The following is a 22,774-nucleotide window of genomic DNA, read 5'->3' on the forward strand; positions in this document are numbered from 1 at the left end:
AGTCCAACTGAATAATTTTGAAAATATCTGAATTATGGGAGATGTACTGCTTCGTATTCCTTTTCGTATGTGATTTCCATCACGGTGGGAAATCTAAGATGTTTTTCATACTGCATGTAAATGATATGGTTTGATTCCTCTACCACTACTGCAATTCTGACAGTAAGTATTTCTGAATGATTTACTATGGAAAGCTTCTGCTTGTGAGGAGTGACGTGACCTTATGGCAGCCATTGGTGGTTTCTGCACAGCACACTAATAACGTGTGTTACACATTATTAATGAACCCAGTTTCCCATGTCCCTTCACACTGGATATTTCACCTCTCCGGGAAGTGACTGCAAACAGTACGAGTTGATTTCGCTCCTTTGGTTTCTCCAAAAAGATTGCTAGTTATAGTGATTTTTGTCAGATCTGGGTTGAGGGAAATATAATGGGCTAACCTTGTTTTGGGGGAGAGCCCTGTGCGAAGTTCTCCCCCAAAATGGGATAAGTAGCTTCCTCAGCTGGTTAAATTTGGGCTGTGCAGAAACCACCATTGTCACAGAAAGGGAACACTTTGACCAACCAGCGTGTCTTTTCTGAAAATGGTAAGCAGTTCCATTTCAGCCACATCTTAAAATGTAGCAGCATAAAGCAATTCCCAGGCATGTATATTAATGAAACAAATTTGAGTTATATTTCTGTAATTGATCTAACAGCCAGAAATAGGTAGCAGAGAACTTTCTAGAAATTAATGTTTAAATCCCCCAAAATACAGAATGGTAACTATCAAGAGCCATAATTTGATTTGGCTTCTAAGTGGCACCAGGTGAAGATAGGAAAGTGCCTCTGCTTTCTAAACCTGCTCAGCACTCCATCGCTCTAATCCTAAAGGTACTTACCAGGGCACAAGTCACTATTACAAAAGTCTATCTGTATGTCGTTTCCTTCACATTTGTGTCCACCGTACTGTGGAAGGGGATCTGAGCAATCTCTTGTTCTCTGTCGAGTGCCACCTCCACAGGATACTGTACAGGCTGTCCAGCTGGACCATGGAGCCCATTTGCCATTCACTGGATAAAGAGTATATCTTTTACAAACTCTCACAGTTAATATCCACCAAGCCCTGCTCCCTTTTCACCACTGAAGCATTAGTTCCATCTGTAGTCTGTATAATCACAGTGGACTGCAAGAATAATGAAAGCCAAGGTAGTGTAGTGGTTAGAATGTCAGATTCAGACTAGGGAAACCCAGACTTGAATCCCAACTTCGACACAGACGCTTGCTAGGTGACCTTGGACCAGGTACACACTCTCAGACTAATAAATGCAGTATTGCCTGCCAATTATGTGAGTGTGTCATGTTTCCTTTTTTCCCCCTCTGAGCTATCTTTGAAGCTATGGGGACAGAATATGAGAATCAGCAATATGCATAGATTTTGAGTCTCCATACCTCAGTAGCTTTGAAGATACATATTAGAAAAAAATTAAAAAACAGAAAGAACTGTTGTTCCCATGCAGCGCAAACAAAAAAAGCCAAAACTTTTTTTTAAAAAAAATAATGTCTGCAAGATGTTTTAATTTGGGTGGTGTGGAAAAAAACCACTCTCAGGAAGAGCTCACACAGGTAGTAAAAGAACCATCTCTAGCTGAACACCGCCCAAGTTGCAGTCAGCTCTTTAGGTCCCATTTACACATTTGGTAAAAGCACAAGTTAGTACTTTTCCAAACTGTACCATTTTTAAATGCTGCTCTATGGAAAAACAACAACCCCCTGAACATACAAAAGTATCAATCAGACAGAAGGCTATACTGAACCCTATACTAATTTAATATATGGAACTGGGGGAGGAGGTCAAATATGAGATTCTTCTATTAGCCGCTTAATGTGGCATGTTTTAGAGAAAGCATTACAATGGGATTCTTTCAAATATGGTTATTAATTAGATGGTGAGATAAACGGGGAGGTCATTTTTTATTTAGGAGTTATTACATGTTTTGATTATTTAACTCCTCTGTCTTTGATCAAGTCAGTGGTGCAGTAGCAAAAGCATACAGCTATATGGTTAAGGTTCTAACTAGGCTTGGCAATTCAGCATGGCCAAATTGCCAAAACAGCCAAATCAGGCTCATTCAGCCAATTTGGCTTGTATTCAGGCCGAATTCAAGCAGCCCAAATTGAAGCCGAAACTGAATCTATTTGAATGCCCAAATCTGAATTGTGATTGGGGCGTTCAAATGGATTGGGGGGGGGCGGGTTTAAAGGGAGCCTCATAGGGAGGTTTAAAGGGACCCCCACATTGTTGTTTGCCTAAACTCGGCATGGATTGGGGGGATTTAAAGAGAGCATCATAGTGAGGCTCCCTTTAAATTCCCCCCAATTCATGCCAAATTTAGGTAAACAACACTTCCAACTCTTCTACTAGCTCCCATTGGAAACAATGGGGGGTGCCCCCTTTGGGGGTCCATAACATTGGACCCCCAAACCAAACTTCACCAAACCTGGGTGATATCATCAGGAGAGTCTCCTGAGGGTACTGTGAAATTTTGATTCCACTAGCTTAAAAATGCGCCCCCTGCAGGCCAAAAATGGAAAAACACTAAAAAAATACCAAAAAATGCAAACAAACCTGAATTTTTTGGTAAATCTGAATAAATTTGGGTATGGTGAATCAGATTTGACTGATTAGGCTATAACAATAATTTTACAGCTGAATCAAGCTGAATCCAAATTTTACCAAATTTTTTCAGTTTCGCTCAAGCTTAGTTTCCTGGGATACCATCAGCACAGAATTTATAAATAAAAGGAGGAACGTTTTTTTAAAATAGTCTATTTCATAGTTTGTGGTTCCAAATAGTCTATTTCATAGTTTGTGGGAAACCTGGTTTTCTCTCAATAAAGCAAACTGTTTTTTTTAATCTGAAGAATGATGTTGCAACACTATTGTACACAAATAGGAGGACCTGATTCACTGGGCATTTGCAGTCCTTCTATGAGCACAGCTTTCTGCAATCAGGGAGTTTTTCAGTGGGATCTGTTCATTAATGGTAGGAAACAAACGCACAGAAAGTTAGGAAGGGATGTTTTCTCTACAACCTTCCAGGCTTTAAAGTGGGGTGGGAGTTCTTTATATTGCACGATCTTTTAAAATGAACCAAATAATCTTTCTTGAAAAGACAACGTGCTAGAAATGAATAATGTGCAAAATTTGAAACTTACCAGGACAGTCTTGCTCACTGCAAACTTGCATCTGTGCATCAGGTCCATCGCAGGCAGAGCCATCAAATGATGGAGGGGGGTTATTGCATAATCTTAGTCTGGTATGAGTTCCTTTGCCACATGTCTCACTGCAAGGTCCCCAAGGAAGCCAAGAACCCCAAGCACCGTTAACTAGGAGACAAAATTTCAAGTCTAAATGGAACATTGTTTTCTTTCTCAGAAACAGTGGGTTGGATCCAAAGGAGTTATTTTCCTGGGAGAATGGCACTTATACTAGCAGAACTGCACTTTCATTAGTGGAAGATGTGCATGTGTGATGTTTGTCCATTTCCTTCCTGCTGTGGTCCCATGCTTACTTATTTAAATTATTTTATATGCCACTTCTTCATAGACCTGCTCACAATTTAAAGGTAAAATCACAAAACATAAAATCATTAAAATCAGATCCTCCACCCTACCCGCATGCTATGTTTGGAGGTGTCCTATCCCCTAAAAACAGTTTTAGGGTATTCCATAGACTGCTGCAGCAGGGTGAGGTGGGAAAGTCTTGTTCTGTGAACTTGGCTCTACTCATGACAATTTGGATTGAATCCATTCCACTGATTTTAATAATTATTATAAAACATCCATTGTGATTAAAGCATCTAACAGTGAAATTGGTTTTCTAGGCAAATTATTCTTAGATCATAGAAAACTCCTTAGACACTCAAAGTCTGTGAACTGCCAATAAAATCCATCCCAAACTAGCCCCCAACTACTGTGGGGGTAGTTGTAAATTTCCTTCACTAGGGTTGGACTAGATGACCCTGGAGGTGCCTTTCAAATCTATGTTTACTTTATTTCTCTGTGTTAGGCCAGAGTTATGGAATTTATATCCCCTGAGAGTCATGCAGGTGTACCTATTATATTCTGTAAATTATGACCTTTCTTTTCTGCCAAGCTCTTACTATAATGTTGCCTTTTAATGCTACTTTTAGTGATGGTTCTTTTATTTATTGATTTAGGAGCTTAAATTTTCATTATGCTGATACCTGGGAATTATTAGATTGATGGTGTTTTAAAATTATTTTCTCAACCAACTATTCTGGATATGAAAGTGGTGATGAACTCAAGTAAGCAAACCAGTAAAGGGGTCTCCCATAAAACAAGTGGCAGTGAGAAAACAATAACAGAAGTAGTACACAAAAGATGTACACTATTAGGCTATTAGGTCACTAGCTGGACCAAATTTCATTCTCATCCCTGCTATAGCTTCTCTGTTATGACCTTGGGTAATTCCGTAATTTGTAATCTGTACCAGCTGATTTCTTTTTGAGAGAAAGAAATGCAAACATTTAGACTGTTGACTTTTTTTGGCTTGGCATGTAGCAAAAAGTTAAACATGATAGAACAAAAAACCATAGAATCAACATCCTAAAGAACAGAACGGAATCCATATGAAGCCTGTCACATGCATGTCACTAAGAATTTTCTATCTTCTCACCTGGACAAGGCCTAATGTTGCACATGATTGACTCCACAGCATTCCCATCACATGACCGTCCACCATGTTGGACTGGAGGGTTGCTACAAGTTCTAGTCCTTGTCTTGTCACCTTGGCCACAGGTTTTAGAACACTCTTCCCAGGAACTCCACTCTGACCAGTTGCCATCCACTAAAGAAAACAGAAAAAATATGACATTACTATATATATATATATTAAATGTGGCTCGTACGAGCAAAACTAGGTTCTGAGTTTCTGCCCTGTTTCCCCAAAAATAAGACCGACCTCAAAAATAAGCCCTAGCATGATTTTTTTGGGATTTGTAGAGGATGCTTGAAATATAAGCCCTACTCCAAAAATAAGCCTAGTTACAGATTCCCCAGCGCAGCTGATCTAATCACGTGGGGGGGGGGGGGCAAAATCATGGAAAAAAATAAGACATCCCCTGAAAATAAACCCAAATGCATCTTTTGGAGCAAAAATTAATATAAGACCCTGTCTTATTTTGGGGAAAACAGGTAGTTATGTACAGTGGTGTAGATGCCATGGGAACATATGGGGACAACGTCCCAGGTGCCCCTGTGGGAATCACATGGGGGAAGGAAAAGTCACCCCCACACATCCAGAAAGGAGGAGAGGTGTGGCTGAGCCTTGGCGTGATGTGTGCATTGCACCAAGGCCCAGCCACGCCCCTCCTCCTTCCTGGAAGTGGCTGGCCCTTGATACAACATAAGCACATTGCACCGAGGCCCAGCAATGCCCCTCTTCCTTTCCAGGGTGTGGTCAGGGGATTCCTTCCCCCCTCACCCCACCAGGTCCAACTGACAGATAAGGTAAGTGCATGCCGGGGGGTCATGGCCACTGGTGGAATTCAGCAGGTAGCTAACCGGCTGAATCCCACCAGGGAGGATAAGCAAGGGGCCTTTCTGAGTCCCGGAGAGATCTGGGGCTCAGAAAGGACTGTCGTTGCTCTCCCCTGGAAAAAAACAAACAAAAGGAACCCTCTCAGAGGGAGAGGAACGCTCCAGCCACGACACTTTTTTTAAGCTGAGAAAGGGACTCTTTCTGAGGATCCATGGGCAGAGCAAGCTCTCCCAGTCTTCCCCCATCCCCAGCATGCCTCCCTCGCTATGGATCACAGGACCCATTGGCAGAGCAAGCTGTCCCAGCACCCCCAGCCCCTGCATGCTTGCTCTGCCCATTGATCATAGCTCTCCCAGCCTCCCCCTCCCATTCCCAAGAGTGCCTCCCTGCCCTTGGATCGCAGGACCATTACTGTGCTCAAATTTGTGAGTTGGGGCATGTTCTATAATGTGATGGTGACTTTGAAATGACCTGGTGCAAAAAAATCGTTGTTTGGCCATGGTGGGGGAGGGCGGTTGTCTACATGGGTGGGGGTGCAAAACTCAGATTTTGCCCTGGGCTCCATTTTTCCTAGCTATGCCTCTGACTATATACCATTACTCTGAGACAGCAATATGTCTACTCCAAATCTCATTCAGCTGTATTCCCTGCCCCCAGAAAAGTGTTCTTAGGTATTTAATAAAACTTACCTGGACATGGTTTGTTCTGGCAATTGCGTATCTCAAAATCAGTCGCTGTACAATGTCGTCCACCATTTGCAGGGAGAGGTTTGTTACATAGACGGATCCTCTTCTGAATACCTTGACCACATGTTATACTACACGGTTGCCATTCTAGCCATTCAGAATGGCCACCATGCACTGCAGTAGAATAAATGGATTTAGTTTAGTCAGTATTCATCTCATAGTCAGTCAGGTGCATTTTATTTCTTCTTCCCTCTTTAAAAACCAAATTGATCAAGTTAATTGAAAAAAGTGCTGATTGTCTCAACCACTGTTTGTTTCAGCCCAATCCACCCCTGAATTGCAATCTAACGAGTTGCATGTCAGAGACAAGCCTGCAGCCCACCTGTCTACATGCCACATCCATAATAGGACAACCTCTGGGGTGGGCTGCAGGAAGCTGCTTGAGAGCTGACTGATTGACAGCCGGTACCTCAAATCAGTACGCAATTGCCCCAAATCATCCTTGCTGCCCCCTTTTCCACCCAGGCACAAATGCCTCTGCAGCCCATGGCTGGGAGCCTGTCTTGTCTCAACCATTGTTTATTTCAGCAGAACCCACTGATGAATTGTAATTTCTCACAGAAAGTAGTTACAACAATGCTGGATTTTTTTTGTTAATTTTTAGAGAAGGAAAAAGAAAAAGAAGAGACATATATAATGTTAAAATTTGAAGATGGATCCCATAATACAGAGCTGAACTTATTTAATGGTCTGAACTTGTTCATTTATGAAGAATTGTGTCTAGCCCAAGGTCACCCAGCAGGCTTTGTGTGCAGGAGCAGGGAACCAAACCCAGTTCACCAGATAAGTGTCCATCACTCATGTGGAAGAGTGGGGACTCAAACCCAGACCTCCAGATCAGAGTCCAACTGCTCTTAGACACTACATTACAGTCCAGGAGTTGTGATCTTTCTTTATTGATCCCGTTTCTTTGCTTGACAGCATGCAAGAACTGGAGTTACCCTGAACTCCTCACTGGGCAGAAAGAAAAGTCAGCATAATTCTCAGCACCAACCTTTAACAGTGACAGGTACTTTGACAAGGACAGATCCCATGAGGTTCCTAGCCACACATTCATATTCAGAAGTATCCTCTTTCTGTGCAGTTGTAATACGCAAGGAGCCATTAGTCAGAACGGTCATTCGGTCCTGAACGACAAGAGGCCAACCTTGGCGAGACCATACAATCTCTGGAGGAGGTTCTCCTGCAGCTTGGCAGTTCAGCATTATAGTGGTTCCAGCATCAACAATGGCCTCTACTGGTTCAATTGTAATAACAGGCGCACCTAAGAAAAACAGAATGTTCCCAGTTTGTCGAGTATGGCAATAAATCATTACGTGCAAAGGATCTCTTCCTTTTTTATGTGGTCCTCCTGTGCTCAGTTATACACACGCATTGAATGATAATCAGAAATAAAGCTGAAATGTTTCTCAATTTTGACAATGTTCTATGACTGTATATTCCCACATATTCCCACTTGGATCATTAGGCCCATTTGTTGATATAGAAAAAAATATCAATAGGGAGGGAAGAGGAAATCAAGAAGCAGGGGAAAAGTGGCACAGAAGGAAAGTGTTAAGCGGTTCCATCCACATTCCTGGTATTTGGCAAATACAAGGTTGTCGTCCCATGTTTGCTGACAGAGCATGTTGTTCCAGCCTGAGTTAGGAACCTCAATAAGTGGCCATTGGCAAATCATTTCTCTTCAATTTGGCATGCAGCAAATTAGTCCAGCTGTAAAAATTACAGCACCCAATGCTTAAAGCATAATTTATGGCTCACTCTGCAGGGTTAGGATCACACTGAGTTCCACCACACCAGCATCATTTGAAGCTATGCATGTATATTCTCCAGCATCTTCATTCTAAAGGGGAAAAAAACCAAGTACGTTACAAGATGAGTAATCAGTCCAGACTTCACGACCAATGTTCACTGCAAAACACCCACCTGCGGTTGAGAAAAAATTCATTCAGGAAATGAATTCATATGGTATTAAGGGCTGTAGAAATGCTCAGTGTTCTTCTGTCATATAGTTATGAGGGGTTACATTATGATAGATATCACCAGATAAATACAAAACCATAACCAGGCTATCACATAATAGAAAAGGATCGATGGTCCATGAATCCCTAAATAGGCATACTCAGAAAGTGTCATGGTGGTGGTAAAAAGTGCTATCAAATGGCAGCCGACGTATGGTGACCCCATATATTTCTGGTTTTACAAACTTTTATACTTTTATGCACTTGTCCATTTTAGGATCTCAAATTTTGAGGTTATATTTATGTATCTGTATATTCTATTGAATTGACTTTGTTTTAACAGCTGAGGGTACACCAGAATTGTATATAGGTATTTTATTGACAAAGTGATGTAGAAAACTTTCTACATGCTGGTCTTTGACCGTAAATAAACCATTCATTCATACTTTTATGCATATCTCAGAAGTCGCTTAAGTGTGCTGAAACCCCTATGTCGTCGCTGCCCTGCTGTAAGGAATGAAACCATCAAGTTTGCTATTATGAGGTGACAGATTAATAAAGGGGATGTTTTGCCAGTTACAAAGAATACAGCTGTAGTTTATATTTAGTCCATAGTCTCTTTTGTTACGAAGATTGGGCTATTCCAGTTGTGCAAGCTTCCTGAGCAACCTGGATGAACGGGTGGAATGCTAATGTAATAGATAAATCCAGCATAATTAATCAATCCAATTACTGCAGACATTTCACATCAGTACAGATTGATTACTCACTACTGTGCCGTAGATAGCAAGGGATCCATTGGCAAGTTGTCTGATTCGATCGTTTATTTGAATAGCAACTCCTTTTTTGCTCCACTGAATGGTTGGAAGTGGGTCTCCTCTAACTTCACAGTTGAGAACAGCGTTGCCACCTAGAGGCTCAATCCGACTGGAATGATAATCTCCCATGAAGACAGGAGGCTCTGGGGGGAAAAATTATACAATGATTGGATAGAAATGGAGTTGGTTTTAAAAAATAATGAGGCCATGTAGAAAAATCTATTAAAATTGAAAACAACAAAAGATAAGAAATCTAGGTGTTTAAAAGTTAGGTTAAAATCCAGGTTTTATCAAAAATTGAAATTTTGGCATGAATTTTCAACTCCAGTGTAAAAACTCACCTTTGGAACAAAATCTTGGTCTAGGATATTGCTACCAGTAGAAGGTGCCTGCACATGCAGATTTCCCTACGTTCCTTAGAAGTCCCATTAGAACCCAAAACGCCTGCCATGCAGGTTGGGAGGGACGTGCAGTGAGGAGGATAGGGTGCAACTGCCCATCCTCTCTCACACATCAATGAAGCTGTACTTGTGGAAGGAGGAAAAGGTGGCTAGTTCACTCCATCATGGCAGCCCCCAAACCATTTGATTGAATTAAATAGGGATTTGTCCTAGAAGCTTCAAATCCAACTGCTGATAGGGAGCCCACTACACTCTGTTTTTACAAGATGATATTTTGATTCTGGTATTTTCCCTTACTATTGTCAGACAGAGAGCCAAACTGAAAGTCAATTAAATGATTCCCAAACTTACCAGCAATACATACCTTTAACATACACAAATCCAAGAGCCTTCACAGAACCAACTATGTTTTCTGCTGTACACACATAGGTGCCAGAGTCTTCTTTAGACACTCTTTTGATAACAAGTTCACTGAGTCCATTCACACCATCATATTGTGCTGGCAGGACAGGAAGAAAACAAAAAGGAAAACAAAATTATAAGCCATCTTCAACCATACTTACTTAGGTCTGGATGCACAGTACCTCCTATGCTACTCTGTTCTGAAAGCAGAGATCACTGTCAAACACATCTTCTCTCTGCTATACTGTACTTTCTGTGCTCAATGTCTAAACTTCAAGTCAGGAGTATTTTTTGCTGATAGTTCTTCAATTGTTGACCTCCCTTCTGATAGAATCATAGAGTGGAAGAGACCATAAGGGCCATCCAGTCAAACCACCTGGTGATTTACTTATTTTGGTTGCGACAGTAAAGATATTCAGGGGTTCTAAAGTTTAGATATGTTACCTTTTTAGGAGTGGTTCCAAACAGTTTCATAAAGTTTTGTTAGTTATGTTTAATTTTCAAGTTAAACCAGGCTAAAAATAGTATATAGCCTTTTAAACCAGCTTTGTATCACCAGTCATTGTCCTTTGAGAATTTACTGTTGCTTCTTCATCATTCTTGTCAAAGGAAGATCTTATAATGGACAAGGAGTGCTGCCCTAGATATCTGTGTGTTTGTACCTTTCCCCCCACTTCATCAACAAGTTTATACCTACAGAATCGACCCACTTTGCACATTATCAATAGAGACTTAGCAGAGGCTATGAAGAGACTCCACAATCAAAGCCATACAAAGAAACTGACAGCATACTAAAAAGCTGCCAACAAATTGTTAACCCATTTTGAGTTTCAACAGGAAAGAGACTCTGAGAATTAACAAAGCTTGGCTACCAGTACTTAAAAACACCAAAAGCAAACCCCAAGGGCATGCTAAGTTCAGGAAAAATGGACTCCACCCAAACACAGGATTTCCATTCACCAATACTGCTGCTGCTGCAGGGCATGAAAATGTGAATCAGTCCCTGGACTGATAAGCCCCACCTGCAATACAATACTATCAACCACATCTTTGCATAACAAGTTCCACCCAAACACTTACTGATTGGTTCCCCACCCTGGGACATGGACAATATGTACCCCAAACATTCCCTTCTCTCCGGACACAGTGTGTAACAGACTTCCCTCTGTGATACACCTCTGAAGATGCCAGCCACAGATGCAGGCAAAACGTTAAGAACAAGATCCACCAGACCACAGCCACACAGCCCAGAAAACCCACCACAACCATTTTGAGTTCCTTTAGTCACAGATATGCTTGTATACACACTAGCTGAAGGTCAGGCAACATGCAAAATGATGGCTTAAGTCTGAGAACCAATATTTTTGATTCTACAGAAACATCTGGAATTCTGACATGGTATGACAGGTGCAGCAACAAAATGGCTGCTCCATGAGGCACAGCCAGCCCAAAAATGATTGCCCCAGCTTAATTTCAGTAACACAGCACAGATCGCTGTGCTGTGGTGCAAACTGCTATCAAAGCAACATTTTTTTAAAAAAATCTCCAATAGTCAATCAACAGCTGGGCAAAAGCCCTACCTGGCACTACCCACTTCCTAAAAACATTTACTAAGTACCAGAAAAAGCATCATGTTGGGGGCCCTGTTTTAAGGATACTAACAATGGTATCTTTCAGTTCTGTCTACTAAAGAATTGTGCTTTGTAACTCAAAGAAGAGTTTGGAATTATACCCCACTTTCATCTTCTGTAAGAAGTCTCAAAGTGGCTTACAAACTCCTTCCTTCCTCTCCCCACAACAGGCACCTTGTAAGGTAGGTATGGCTGAGAGAGTTCTGAAGAACTGTGACTAGCCCAAGGTTACCCAGCAGGCTTCATGTGTAGGAGCAGAGAAACAAATCCAGTTCTCCAGATTAGAGTCCACTCCACCAAGCTGGCAGCTTCCTTTCCCAAACAGAAGCTGATTTCCTAAACAGAAGCTGAGGAGCAGCAGTGGCGTAGTGGTTAAGAGCAGGTGCATTCTAATCTGGAGGAACCGGGTTTGATTCCCCACTCTGCCATGAGGTGTGGAGGCTTATCTGGGGAATTCAGATTAGCCTGAGCACTCCAACCCACATCAGCTGGGTGACCTTGGACTAGTCACAGATTTTCGGAGCTCTCTCAGACCCATCCACCTCACAGGCTGTTTGTTGTGAGGGGGGAAGGAAAAGGAGATTGTAAGCCCCTTTGAGTCTCCTACAGGAGAGAAAGGGGGGATATAAATCCAAACTCTTCTTCCTCTTCTTCAATAAGAGACAATAACTTCACCCAATTTATGTCAGGAATGAAATAACCTCTATCAAAGATATTTCCTAAAAGGAACAAAATAACCAAGAATAACAACTAATCTCAATATATTGCCAGAAAGTGTTGTTCTTGGCTGGAAAACTGGTTTCCAGGGATTTGCTTACCTGGGATAATATTATTGTTAAAAGTCCATGTTATTTTAGGAAGAGGAGTTCCTATTGCTTTACAAGTTAGGTGAAGTCGTTCTCCTGTGTTTAAAGCTATGTCTCCAGGTAGTTCAGTAAAGGTTGGGAGCACATGGACTGTCAAATGGACAGTATGGCTGTCTTCACCAGCAACGTTGCTAGCAACGCAGGTATAATTGCCAGAATCTTCAGGCTGTAGGCAAAAAACAAAAAAAAACAAAATTGCTTTTACAATTATCCTGCAATATAGTGTGATTAGTATAATAGTGGTCCTTTGTATCTAAGAGGTTTTCAAAGGCATTTGACTAACTTTACATCTGGAACCAAAGCAGTCAAAGTTTCAGATAAGCAACAGCAGAGTTTTACCCATGCATGTCAGTGGAGGAAGTGGTTTTAACATGATTTTTGGCAAACAAAACCCTAGAAATGCTAAAGAAGCATCTCCCAGCATAGCAGAGGTTTAGGAAGTCTTTTTAAAGCAAATGCACTGGGTAAGTTAAATGGCTTGTATGGAAGATAAAGTTTAGATACCTAGATTTAGCATATCTGTTCTGAACACATTCTTTAAGGCTTGCAAGTTGTATTATACTACCCTCCTGCTCTTTGACCTCCAGGGGCACCATGTCAAAGCAGTTGCGTGAAGACACTGCCATAAAGGAACCCCCGGTTCAAAAAATCAGCATAGTGAGCCATTTGAGACTGGTGGCAAGATCAGAACTAGTACAGTGGTGGCGAACCTATGGCATGGATGCCAGAGGTGGCACTCAGAGCCCTCTCTGTGGGCACACATGCACAGAGTTCATCGTGGGGGGGGGAATCACCCCCCCCCCACACACACACACTCACATCTAGGCTGGCCTGGGCTGCTGGACTTGATGTGCTCCAGGTGGCTGCTGCACGGGGGAGGGGGGCAGAGATGGTAGAGAGGTGCAGAATGGTGCATGTGGGACTTGCTGGAGGCTACAGCAGGCTGGCCCCTGCTCGAGTGGGTTATTCAGGTTAAATTGCTTTGTTGGCACTTTGTGATAAATAAGTGGGTTTTGGGTTGCAATTTGGGCACTCGGTCTCGAAAAGGTTCGCCATCACTAGTAAGATTACTGATTAGCTGAATGACCTATATGAAACTGTAGAAGCACTTTGATTTCCTCTCCAAACATATAGCTGCAAAACTAAAGCTTGAGCACTATGGAGCCTATGTCTCTTATGGTCACTGGGCAAGAAAAAAATATATCCCAGATGGCCACCGAACAATCTAGTCTATTGTGCAGGTTTACATGTAGGATATTCCTCCCCACAAAGCAAGGCAATTCATGCTTTCCAAGTGGATATTTTTTAAAACCATTTTTCAAAGCACACATTTTTTTTCAGGAGAAAAATAGGTCAATTACTTCCCCACCTCCCTCCAGTGTGTCGTTTATTGGATGGATGCTTACCACAGCATTGTCCACAATGAGATTTCCATATTGTACAGCTGTGTGTTTTCCCACTAGGTTCTTTAAAATCAAACCATCTTTCTTCCAGTTTATGAATGGTGTTGGGATTCCATCAGCAGGACATGGTAAAATGACTTGCGAATTTGTAACCACTGAATACTGGGTCTCTGTATTCCATATTTTTGGTGGGACTGCATTAACATTAAAAACAATGACTAACTACATTCTACAACGTATCAGGCTTTTACTAAGTTGAAGTACTAAGCAAGAGGCATCACATTTACATCACAGTATTATATACCATTTAGCTTGACTGATTTAATTTAATCGAGAAAGGACTCATAGGCCAATGATGCACGGTGAGGTTCCTGTGACTTCAAAGAGAATTGGCCGTGGAGTCTTTGTTTCAGGGCATGTTTGGCATTACTACCCAGCAGCTGGCTTTTTGCTTACGTCTTGGGGTGGGGAAGCAATGTTTCATGGGTTCTCTATCACGCATGTGTGCCTTAATTTTTAATACAATCTTTAATATTTAAATTCTCTTATCAATTTATTGATATTAAAAAGGTGAACGATTAAAGAAAAGTCATGAATACTGCATTTGTACACTTTGCCCAAACACTGAATGTCTTTTACAGCGGGGAGTAAGGGGGAAAGCAATGGCAACAAGCAAACTGCAACATTGCAAAAGGACAATGTGACCTGACATTTGCTAAGTTCCCCAGTTTCACAGTTGCCTTCTCCCAGTGTGCTGTAAACCCAAGTGGCAAGACAGATGGGCTTTTCCTGGTGCAGTCTGGAATCACTGACTGTTTGTGTAAAAAACTAAGAGGCTGCAGACGGTCCAGTTTGTTGCTCTGGCAGCGGAGCAAAGTAAATTCTGCTACAATTGATTTCACTTGCTACAGAGAGAGTGGAAAGTAAAAGTGGGGCTAGAGGAAATATGTCTGTACAAGAAATCTTGGTGTGATGGACATTCGTTTCCACCACATGGCAAACATCTTGTGAGTAACTGATCACAGTTTGGTAGCACTCTAATGGTACATCAGAGGAGACATGTTAACTGTGAGAAGAAAGTAATCCATGCTAGATAATGCATGTTCTTGTAAAGAAGGACTTTTTACATTCCCAAATTATATTTAAAATATGTTTCTACTTTTAAAAATGCAGTCTCTTACAGATCAGACTGGACACATACAACCAGTTACTGCTTATTTAAGTGATTATCATGGACGAGCTGGAACATTATTTATTTCATTTATAACCCTACTTTCTTGTAGAGACTCAGGATAAGGATGCAAGATACTCTAGCTATTATAAATGCTGATAAACATTGTTGGGATTAACTGTACTCTGATAAGAATTGGATCAATTTACATGTGTGTTCTCTTTTATTTTGGTGGAAATTCATCATCATGCCCCAGTAAACATGGTCTGTTCAGAGTATGTGTACTTTGAACAAACTATTAGATTAGGAAAACCCCTTTTCACTGCTAGCTCAGAAGTCAACCTGAAGCAAAATAGTGGTGGCAGTCTACATAAGGGCTCTCCATTAGCTAATGTTTTGAGACTAGACTCTTGGGCAAAAGCTTCTCCACTAGACTGCATTTTTCTTAGTTTGTACAACCAACATTAAGCAGCAGGACAGTAACTACGTATATAATGTTTAACAATGGTTTAGAATTTTCAAAGGCTTTCAAGGTCAGAATCGAGTGACTGTTGTGGGTTTTCTGATTGTGGCAGTAGTCTGGCAGTTTTTGCTCCTAATGTTTTGCCCACATCTAGGGCTGGCTGAAGATGCCAGCCACAGATGCAAGTGAAATGTCAGGAGCAAAATCTGCCAAACCATGGCCACGTAGCCTGGAAAACTCACAACAGCCCATAGTTTAGAATATCTGTGAACTCAATAAGGCTACAATATCTGGTGTTCTCAGATAATTCAGAGGGTCCCTGTGCTGTCCAGACCTAATCTTACCATGTACAGTGAGTTCCACATTTGAGCTGACTGATCCAGCCACATTTGTAGCCGTGCATGTGTAACGCCCAGCATCACTAGTCTGAACAAATGCAATCTGCAAAGCTCCTGTGCTGAGAATTCGCTGTCGTATGGACTCGTTGACCTGCTGCCCATCTTTGTACCAACCAATCTCAGGAGCTGGATAGCCCTCTGTTTCACACAATAGTGTGGCAGGCTTATCCACAATAACCACATATTCTTCTGGGTGAGGTCTGATAGTTGGAGGAACTGGAAAAAAAAACCATCAAGACAAAGGCATCAATTATATGGACCAGAATCATATATTCCTGTTGATTAAATATAAGGCGCACCTTTAAAAAAACCTTCTGGATTCTTTTCTCTTCTCCTCTCAGCATTAGATCTGGAGGCTAGCTTTCTATATAGAATATTTTGTCTCATTATTTGGTTAGCATAAGTGCAAGGAAGTGAGGGAAGGGAATATAGTACAACTACATCTTGTCAGATCTTGGAGGCTTAGCAGAGTTAGTACTTGGAAGGAAGACCACCACTGCAAAGGAAAGCAATGGCAAGCTGGGGTCACCATCAGTTGGCTGCAACTTGACAGCACTTTACACACAAACATAGATTAAACATACATTAATCTAAAAGAGAGACTGCACCAGACTCATGGCTGAAGGTATATGAGTGTTGTCTTCAGTAGAGATTCCATATAAACAAAAGTCATTTGTGTTTGGAGCTGATGGGATTTATTTTGCACTGAGATTTTTATAAGTTCTTTATGGAAATAAACAGAGATGCAGATGCCTCTTCGTGCCTTCTAGGAAAGCTGAAACCATAAGTTCCAGTGAGCTTCTACAGGGGCTATCTTCCCATGAATTCTTTTGCCCTGCATACACAGCATATGTATGGGAATGCCAGTATGCAAGCATGGGGAAGAGAAGGTGGAATAAGCTCTTTTTTTTCTGAGCAGAAGATAAAAGCAAACATTTGTAAGTAAATTGTCCTACTATCTATCCCTTGGTGATGATTACTGGAACAAAGCTCAGTTAACAGCATCTGCTTTAGAAGAAGAATATCATAGTGCTTTATGGCATAGGTGTCAAACTCGCGGCCCTCCAGATGTTATGGACTACAGTTCCCATCATCCCCTGCCAGCATGCTGCTGGCAGGGGATGATGGGAACTGTAGTCCATAACATCTGGAGGGCCGCGAGTTTGACACCTGCGCTTTATGGCATAATTTCAGATAATAAGAAATCTGTATAGTTTCAGAAGGAAGCTGTGTTGGTCTGTAATAGAACAGCCAGAGGGTGCTTTGATTCTTCAAAGCTTTCACCCCCAATTTTTTTGTTAGTCTCTAAAGCATTACTGGACTCAAATTAAGAAATTTGTAATTGGCAGGCAAACTTACCTTGAATTTTTAGTTTGATCTTTCCTAGGGCAGTGCCTGCTGGATTCTGAGCAACACACATATACGTTCCAGCATCTTCAACTGTAGCTCTTGTGATCTGTAAACTTCCACTGGGCAGAATGGTATACCTGTTACCTAGAACAAATGTAAGAAATGTACTAAATAGCATAGCAATTGTGAGGAAGAGCAAAGTCAATTTAAATCACAATGTGACAAAAGACTGAAGGAGCTGCATATGTCTAATCTAAAGGGGGGAAAAGACTTATAGTGACAGTTTTCCGATTTTAAATGGACATCATCTAGAGGGAGCTACTGAGAACATGAAAATAATAATGCCAACAAGAGTTAGGCTAAACATAAAGAATAACATACATTGATCTGAAAATTTATATGCTGCCTCTGCAAAACATGGTTGGGATAGCTCACAACCACAACAATAACAAGTAAATAAAAACAAGCAGAGATAATGAAACAATAAACACTGGTCATCATTGTGAGAGTAAAGTGGTAGAATACATTTCCTAGCATTTCTTGTAAATGCTTCTCTCTTGAATTTTTTTGAGAAGACACTGAACCAGTTTCTCTCAGACTTTAAGCAGTTGGAGCCCTTCTCCCACTAAGGGGTGCCACAAAGGTTTTAAAAGCCACCATGCCTTTGGAACCCATGAATTGAGGAATTTAAGGAAGTATGGGTAAAGAACAAAGCAGAATGTAGAACAATGCACAATGCTTGTGTCCTCATTGAGGGTAAAGATCCCCCTCCTCAGAAGCAGTACAAGTACACCACAGAAACAAGCATAGGTCTTGGGGGTGGAGCTGAATCAGTGGCATGCCCAGCTCTGGAGCTGTTGGCTGCCTCACACCTCCTGGAGGTAGGGGAACCATGCAGAGGCTCACAGACAGGTGGGTCCTGGGTTTGCCACTCCACATCTTCCCACTGGCAGGCAGGCTGGGGGAATGGGATCATATCAAATGGTAAGTAGGTCATCAGATGTGTGGATGCATGCTGCATCCGTGCTCATGAGATTTTCCCAACAGAGGTTGTGTGTGGTTCTTCCCTCTCAACAGCTGTCCTCCCCCTTCATAGCCCCTGGGACTACAAATAAAATACCTCTGCACAATGATCTCTTTATATATGCAAGATATCACATGATGCTACAGCCAGCAAATGATGGAATATGCATAAACAAGTCTCGGATTAAAGTTGAAAAATGGTTGCTAAAGCACACCAATAGTGCAACATCCAGCAGTGTGTGGGGGCCGGCCTAGGGAATACTTTCAGAGGGTACCAAAGTGTGATGCTGATTCCCTTCCAACTGCATGTTACTAGATGGCTTGAAAGAAAACTGAAAAATTGTAAAGCAAAGCATAATACCTGTTGTAATAACATTGATGCCTTCCTTCTGCCATGTTATGACAGGACGAGGTACACCTACTGCTTCGCATGGTAAGAGAATTGGATTATTTAGAATAACCTCAAGTGTTCCAAATGGGGCTTGAATAGCTGGTGGTTCTGAAATACAGAAGATCACATAAAAAGAGCTGATTATTGCTCTCCATAGGTCTTTTTACATTGAAATCATAATCTCACCTCTCCACACTGCAGTTTCACAGAGGATATTCGACCCAATTTCACATTTGTGGATACTGGAAGACAGACTTCATATTGGATCAATCATTATCAAAACACATAAATTATTTTGGCAATGTTTGGTTCAATCTTATTGTCTAAAATGTTCTAACATGGTGTACTTTGAGGGTTCCCCCATGGGCCGTGAAACAGCCCATGAAGGGCCTTAGGACAAGGGCATGACCAGAAGAGATTAATGAGAGGGCATGGAGGGACAGACAAGCGCCCGGGCACGGATTCCCCCACCATCCGCCCTACTCAAAGCAGGTATCAGTGGAAATAGCACAAATCAGTTAAGTCTTAAATGATCTACCATGAACAACTATTGGACAATGTGAAATAACCACTTGGGACTCAGCTAATTGCTTACAAAGCAGTTTAATGTAGTCTTCATTCCTCCTGATGTGGAGTAGTAACAGATTTGTTTTTCCATTCACAACCATGCCCTTATCCTGCATAAGTTTTTGTCCATGAGAGGATCATGAGCCCCAGCATCAGTTTTTCAGGACTACCTTTTCAGGATTTTCTTTATTTGTGCAAAATTCAATAGAATCCTGATCAAGTTCTTGAGGTTTTCCCCCTATTGGTGAAAATGTTTGTTTTCCAGTTTAATAAAGCCTTCCTTGGTGCCATCACCCACCCCCCCCAAAATAGGTTTTAAATGGGTTCAAAGCCATGCTTAATCAAATTTGCTCCATGTTTCATCCTACTTAGGTCCAAGCCAAAACTCTTGCCTGCTTAGCTGTCTTAAGTCCTTATTAAAACATGGAGGACTCGGGATCTTGATGGTAATGCAACAGCATCCAGAAGTTACCATGTTCACCAGCCAAGCAAAATTAGTAGTCTAATTTTGCAGCAGTGACGTAGGAGGTTAAGAGCTCGTGTATCTAATCTGGAGGAACCGGGTTTGATTCCCAGCTCTGCCGCCTGAGCTGTGGAGGCTTATCTGGGGAATTCAGATTAGCCTGAACACTCCCACACATGCCAGCTGGGTGACCTTGGGCTAGTCACAGCTTTTCGGAGCTCTCTCAGCCCCACCCACCTCACAGAGTGTTTGTTGTGAGGAGGGAAGGGCAAGGAGATTGTAAGTCCCTTTGAGTCTCCTGCAGGAGAGAAAGGGGGGATATGAATCCAAACTCTTCTTCTAAGAAAGGATTAGAATTTCAGAAGAAAAGCCATCCCAGTCATGAAATTACCCAGGGATTCTGGAAGCAAGCTGGAGTCAGACCATCCAGATTGGTCAGTAGGAGCCAAAAGTCAAACTTCACACAATTCTCTTCTGCATTTGTGCCTTTGTTTAATTAAAATTCAACCTTCACAAATCAGAAATACATCACTAACAATGGGGGAGAGGCAGGTTGTTTCTCCATTAAAGTAACTCTGATGCTTTAAGACATATGAGTTTAGATTTAAAAGAACATAAGAACATAAGAACATAAGAACTAGCCTGCTGGATCAGACCAGAGTCCATCTAGTCCAGCATTCTGCTACTCGCAGTGGCCCACCAGGTGCCTTTGGGAGTTCACATGCAGGATGTGAAAGCAATGGCCTTCTGCTGCTGCTGCTGCTCCTGAGCACCTGGTCTGCTAAGGCATTTGCAATCTGAGATCAAGGAGGATCAAGATTGGTAGCCATAGATTGACTTCTCCTCCATAAATCTGTCCAAGCCCTTTTTAAAGCTATCCAGGTTAGTGGCCATCACCACCTCCTGTGGCAGCATATTCCAAACACCAATCACACGTTAGCATTGAAGAGTGTTTCCTTTTATTGATCCCTAATTCTTCCCCCTAGCATTTTTCAATGAATGCCCCTGGTTCCTAGTATTGTGAGAAAGAGAGAAACATTTCTCTCTGTCTTATTTTCTACCCATGCATGAATTTGGAGACTTCAATCCTTATCCCCCTTCAGGCGTCTCCTCTCCAAACTAAAAGAGTCCCAAAGCGCTTGCAGCCTACTCCTCATAAGGAAGGTGCTCCAATCCCTTCAATCATCCTCGTTGCCCTTCTCTGCACTTTTTCTATCTCTTACGATGTCCTTTTTTGAGATGTGAGACCAGAACTGAATTTCTGGTACTCCAAAGTCACGGTCCACACCACTGCTTTATATAAGGGCATGACAATCCTTGCAGTTTGGCTATCAGCTCCTTTCCTAATTATCCCCAGCATAGAGTTTGCCTTTTTCACAGCTGCCATGCATTGAGTTGACATTCCCATGGAACTATCAACTAAGACGCCCAAATCCCTTTCCTGGTCTATGACTGATAGCACTGACCCCTGTAGCGTGTATGTGAAGTTTGGATTTTTTGCCCCTATGTGCATCCCTTTACATTTTAGCTACATTGAACTACATTTGCCATTTTCTTAGCCCACTCACCTAATTTATCAAGGTCCGCTTACTTGGAGCTCTTTGCAATCCTTTGTGGTTCTCACCACCCTACATAATTTGGTTTATCATCTGCAAAGCTTGGCCACCACACTACCCACCCCTGCTTCCAGGTCATTTTATGAATAGGTTAAAGAGCACTGGTCCCAAAGCGGATCCTTGGGGGACACCCTCCCTACATCTCTCCATTGTGAGAGAACTTCCCATTTATACCTGCACCCTTTGTTTCCTGTTCCTCCAACCAGTTTTTTTAATCCATGGGAGGGACTTCCCCTCCTTATTCCCTTCATTGCTACGAGTTTACTCAACAGTCTCCTGGTGAGGAACTTTTGTCCAAAAGCAACTTTTGGAAATCCAAGTAGAACCAATGTCCACTGGTTCCCCCTTATCCACATGTCTGTTTACACCCTCAAAAGAACTCTGAAGTAAGTTTGTAAGACCAGGACTTGCCTCTACAAAAGCCATGCTGGCTCTTCTTCCTCAGCAAGGTCTTGCTTTCTACATGTTTAATAATTTTTTATCTTTAATGAAAGTAGATTCTACTAATTTACCAGGAACAGATGTCAAACTGACTGGCCTGTAATTTCCTAGGTCCCCCTAGACCCCTTTCTTAAAGATTGGTGTGACATTGGCCATCTTCAGTCTTCAGGGATGGAGCCCTGATTTCAGGGGATAAGTTGCATATTAATGTGAGGAACATCCAGCAATTTCGTAGGCAGAGCTCTTTAAGAACTCTTGGATAGATACAATCTGGAACCAGGGGATTTACAGTAGCATTTAGTTTATCAATGGCTGCCAGAACTTCTTCCTTGTCTACCACTATCTTCACTAGTTCCTCGGATTCACCTCCTAAGAAGCTTGGTTCAGGTGCAGGAATTTTCCTCACCTCCTCTTGGGTGAAGACAGATGCAAAGAATTCATTCAGCTTCTCTGCAATCTCCCTGTCATCTTTTAGCACACCTTTTGTTCCTTCATCATCTAACGGGCCTACCGCTTCCCTAGCTGGCCTCCTGCTTTTGATGTACTTGAAGAATTGCACATATTATTTAAATAAATACAGAATCCTAAATTAAAACTGATCTACACATTTACAGTAATTTAGTGGTGCGTCCCATTGGGACTGTACGAATTTCAATGGAGAAACACACATGACTGACCGTGTCACGGTCTGTTCCCACACTGTGTCTGACAGTGAGGATGATGGCCTGTCATTCCGGCCTTTTGTCTTCAATGAAGGTGAGACCCTCGAAGCTAGATCTGGCAGCAGTGACTCATTGGAGGATGAGGAACCAGCTGTGGCCACACCGGCCTTTGATGACCTTACAGAACCAGGGCCAGCTCAGCAAGCACTCCCAGAACAGCCCCAGCGCTCACCTCCAGCCCCCCCAGCTTGCAGCCCTCCTGGTTCCCCTACCCCGCTAGAGCAGTGCCGGCAATGGCTGCGGCGGGACCTGACAGAGTGGCGGCAATCAGCCAGACTGGCTGCTCGCAAGATGTGAGTGATCACAGGCTCGGCTCCCTGAAGCATGGCAATCAGTCCCGCATAGATAAAAAGGGCTGGTTGCTGTTTCATGCCTTTGCAGACGACGACAGCT

The 22,774-nt window shown here is 42.2% G+C and overlaps 1 protein-coding gene across 3 annotated transcripts in view; it reads right to left on the reverse strand.

Annotated features, from left to right (window-relative positions):
• HMCN1 (hemicentin 1) overlaps window positions 1–22,774 on the reverse strand; it is a 414,195-nt gene that overhangs the window by 24,548 nt on the left and 366,873 nt on the right. For all 3 annotated transcript variants that reach the window (XM_048482504.1, XM_048482503.1, XM_048482502.1), the window contains exons 79-91: window positions 18,543–18,680; window positions 17,168–17,302; window positions 15,755–16,024; window positions 13,780–13,970; window positions 12,326–12,539; window positions 9,839–9,973; window positions 9,026–9,216; window positions 8,056–8,137; window positions 7,289–7,558; window positions 6,238–6,408; window positions 4,685–4,855; window positions 3,202–3,372; window positions 885–1,055 (exon numbers count right to left, since the gene is read on the reverse strand). In XM_048482504.1, the coding sequence (XP_048338461.1) occupies window positions 885–1,055; window positions 3,202–3,372; window positions 4,685–4,855; window positions 6,238–6,408; window positions 7,289–7,558; window positions 8,056–8,137; window positions 9,026–9,216; window positions 9,839–9,973; window positions 12,326–12,539; window positions 13,780–13,970; window positions 15,755–16,024; window positions 17,168–17,302; window positions 18,543–18,680 (2,310 nt within the window). The remainder of the gene's footprint in view (window positions 1–884; window positions 1,056–3,201; window positions 3,373–4,684; window positions 4,856–6,237; window positions 6,409–7,288; window positions 7,559–8,055; window positions 8,138–9,025; window positions 9,217–9,838; window positions 9,974–12,325; window positions 12,540–13,779; window positions 13,971–15,754; window positions 16,025–17,167; window positions 17,303–18,542; window positions 18,681–22,774) is intronic.

This window comes from Sphaerodactylus townsendi, unplaced genomic scaffold (genome assembly GCF_021028975.2).
Source record: "Sphaerodactylus townsendi isolate TG3544 unplaced genomic scaffold, MPM_Stown_v2.3 scaffold_18, whole genome shotgun sequence".
Taxonomy (NCBI): domain Eukaryota; kingdom Metazoa; phylum Chordata; class Lepidosauria; order Squamata; family Sphaerodactylidae; genus Sphaerodactylus; species Sphaerodactylus townsendi.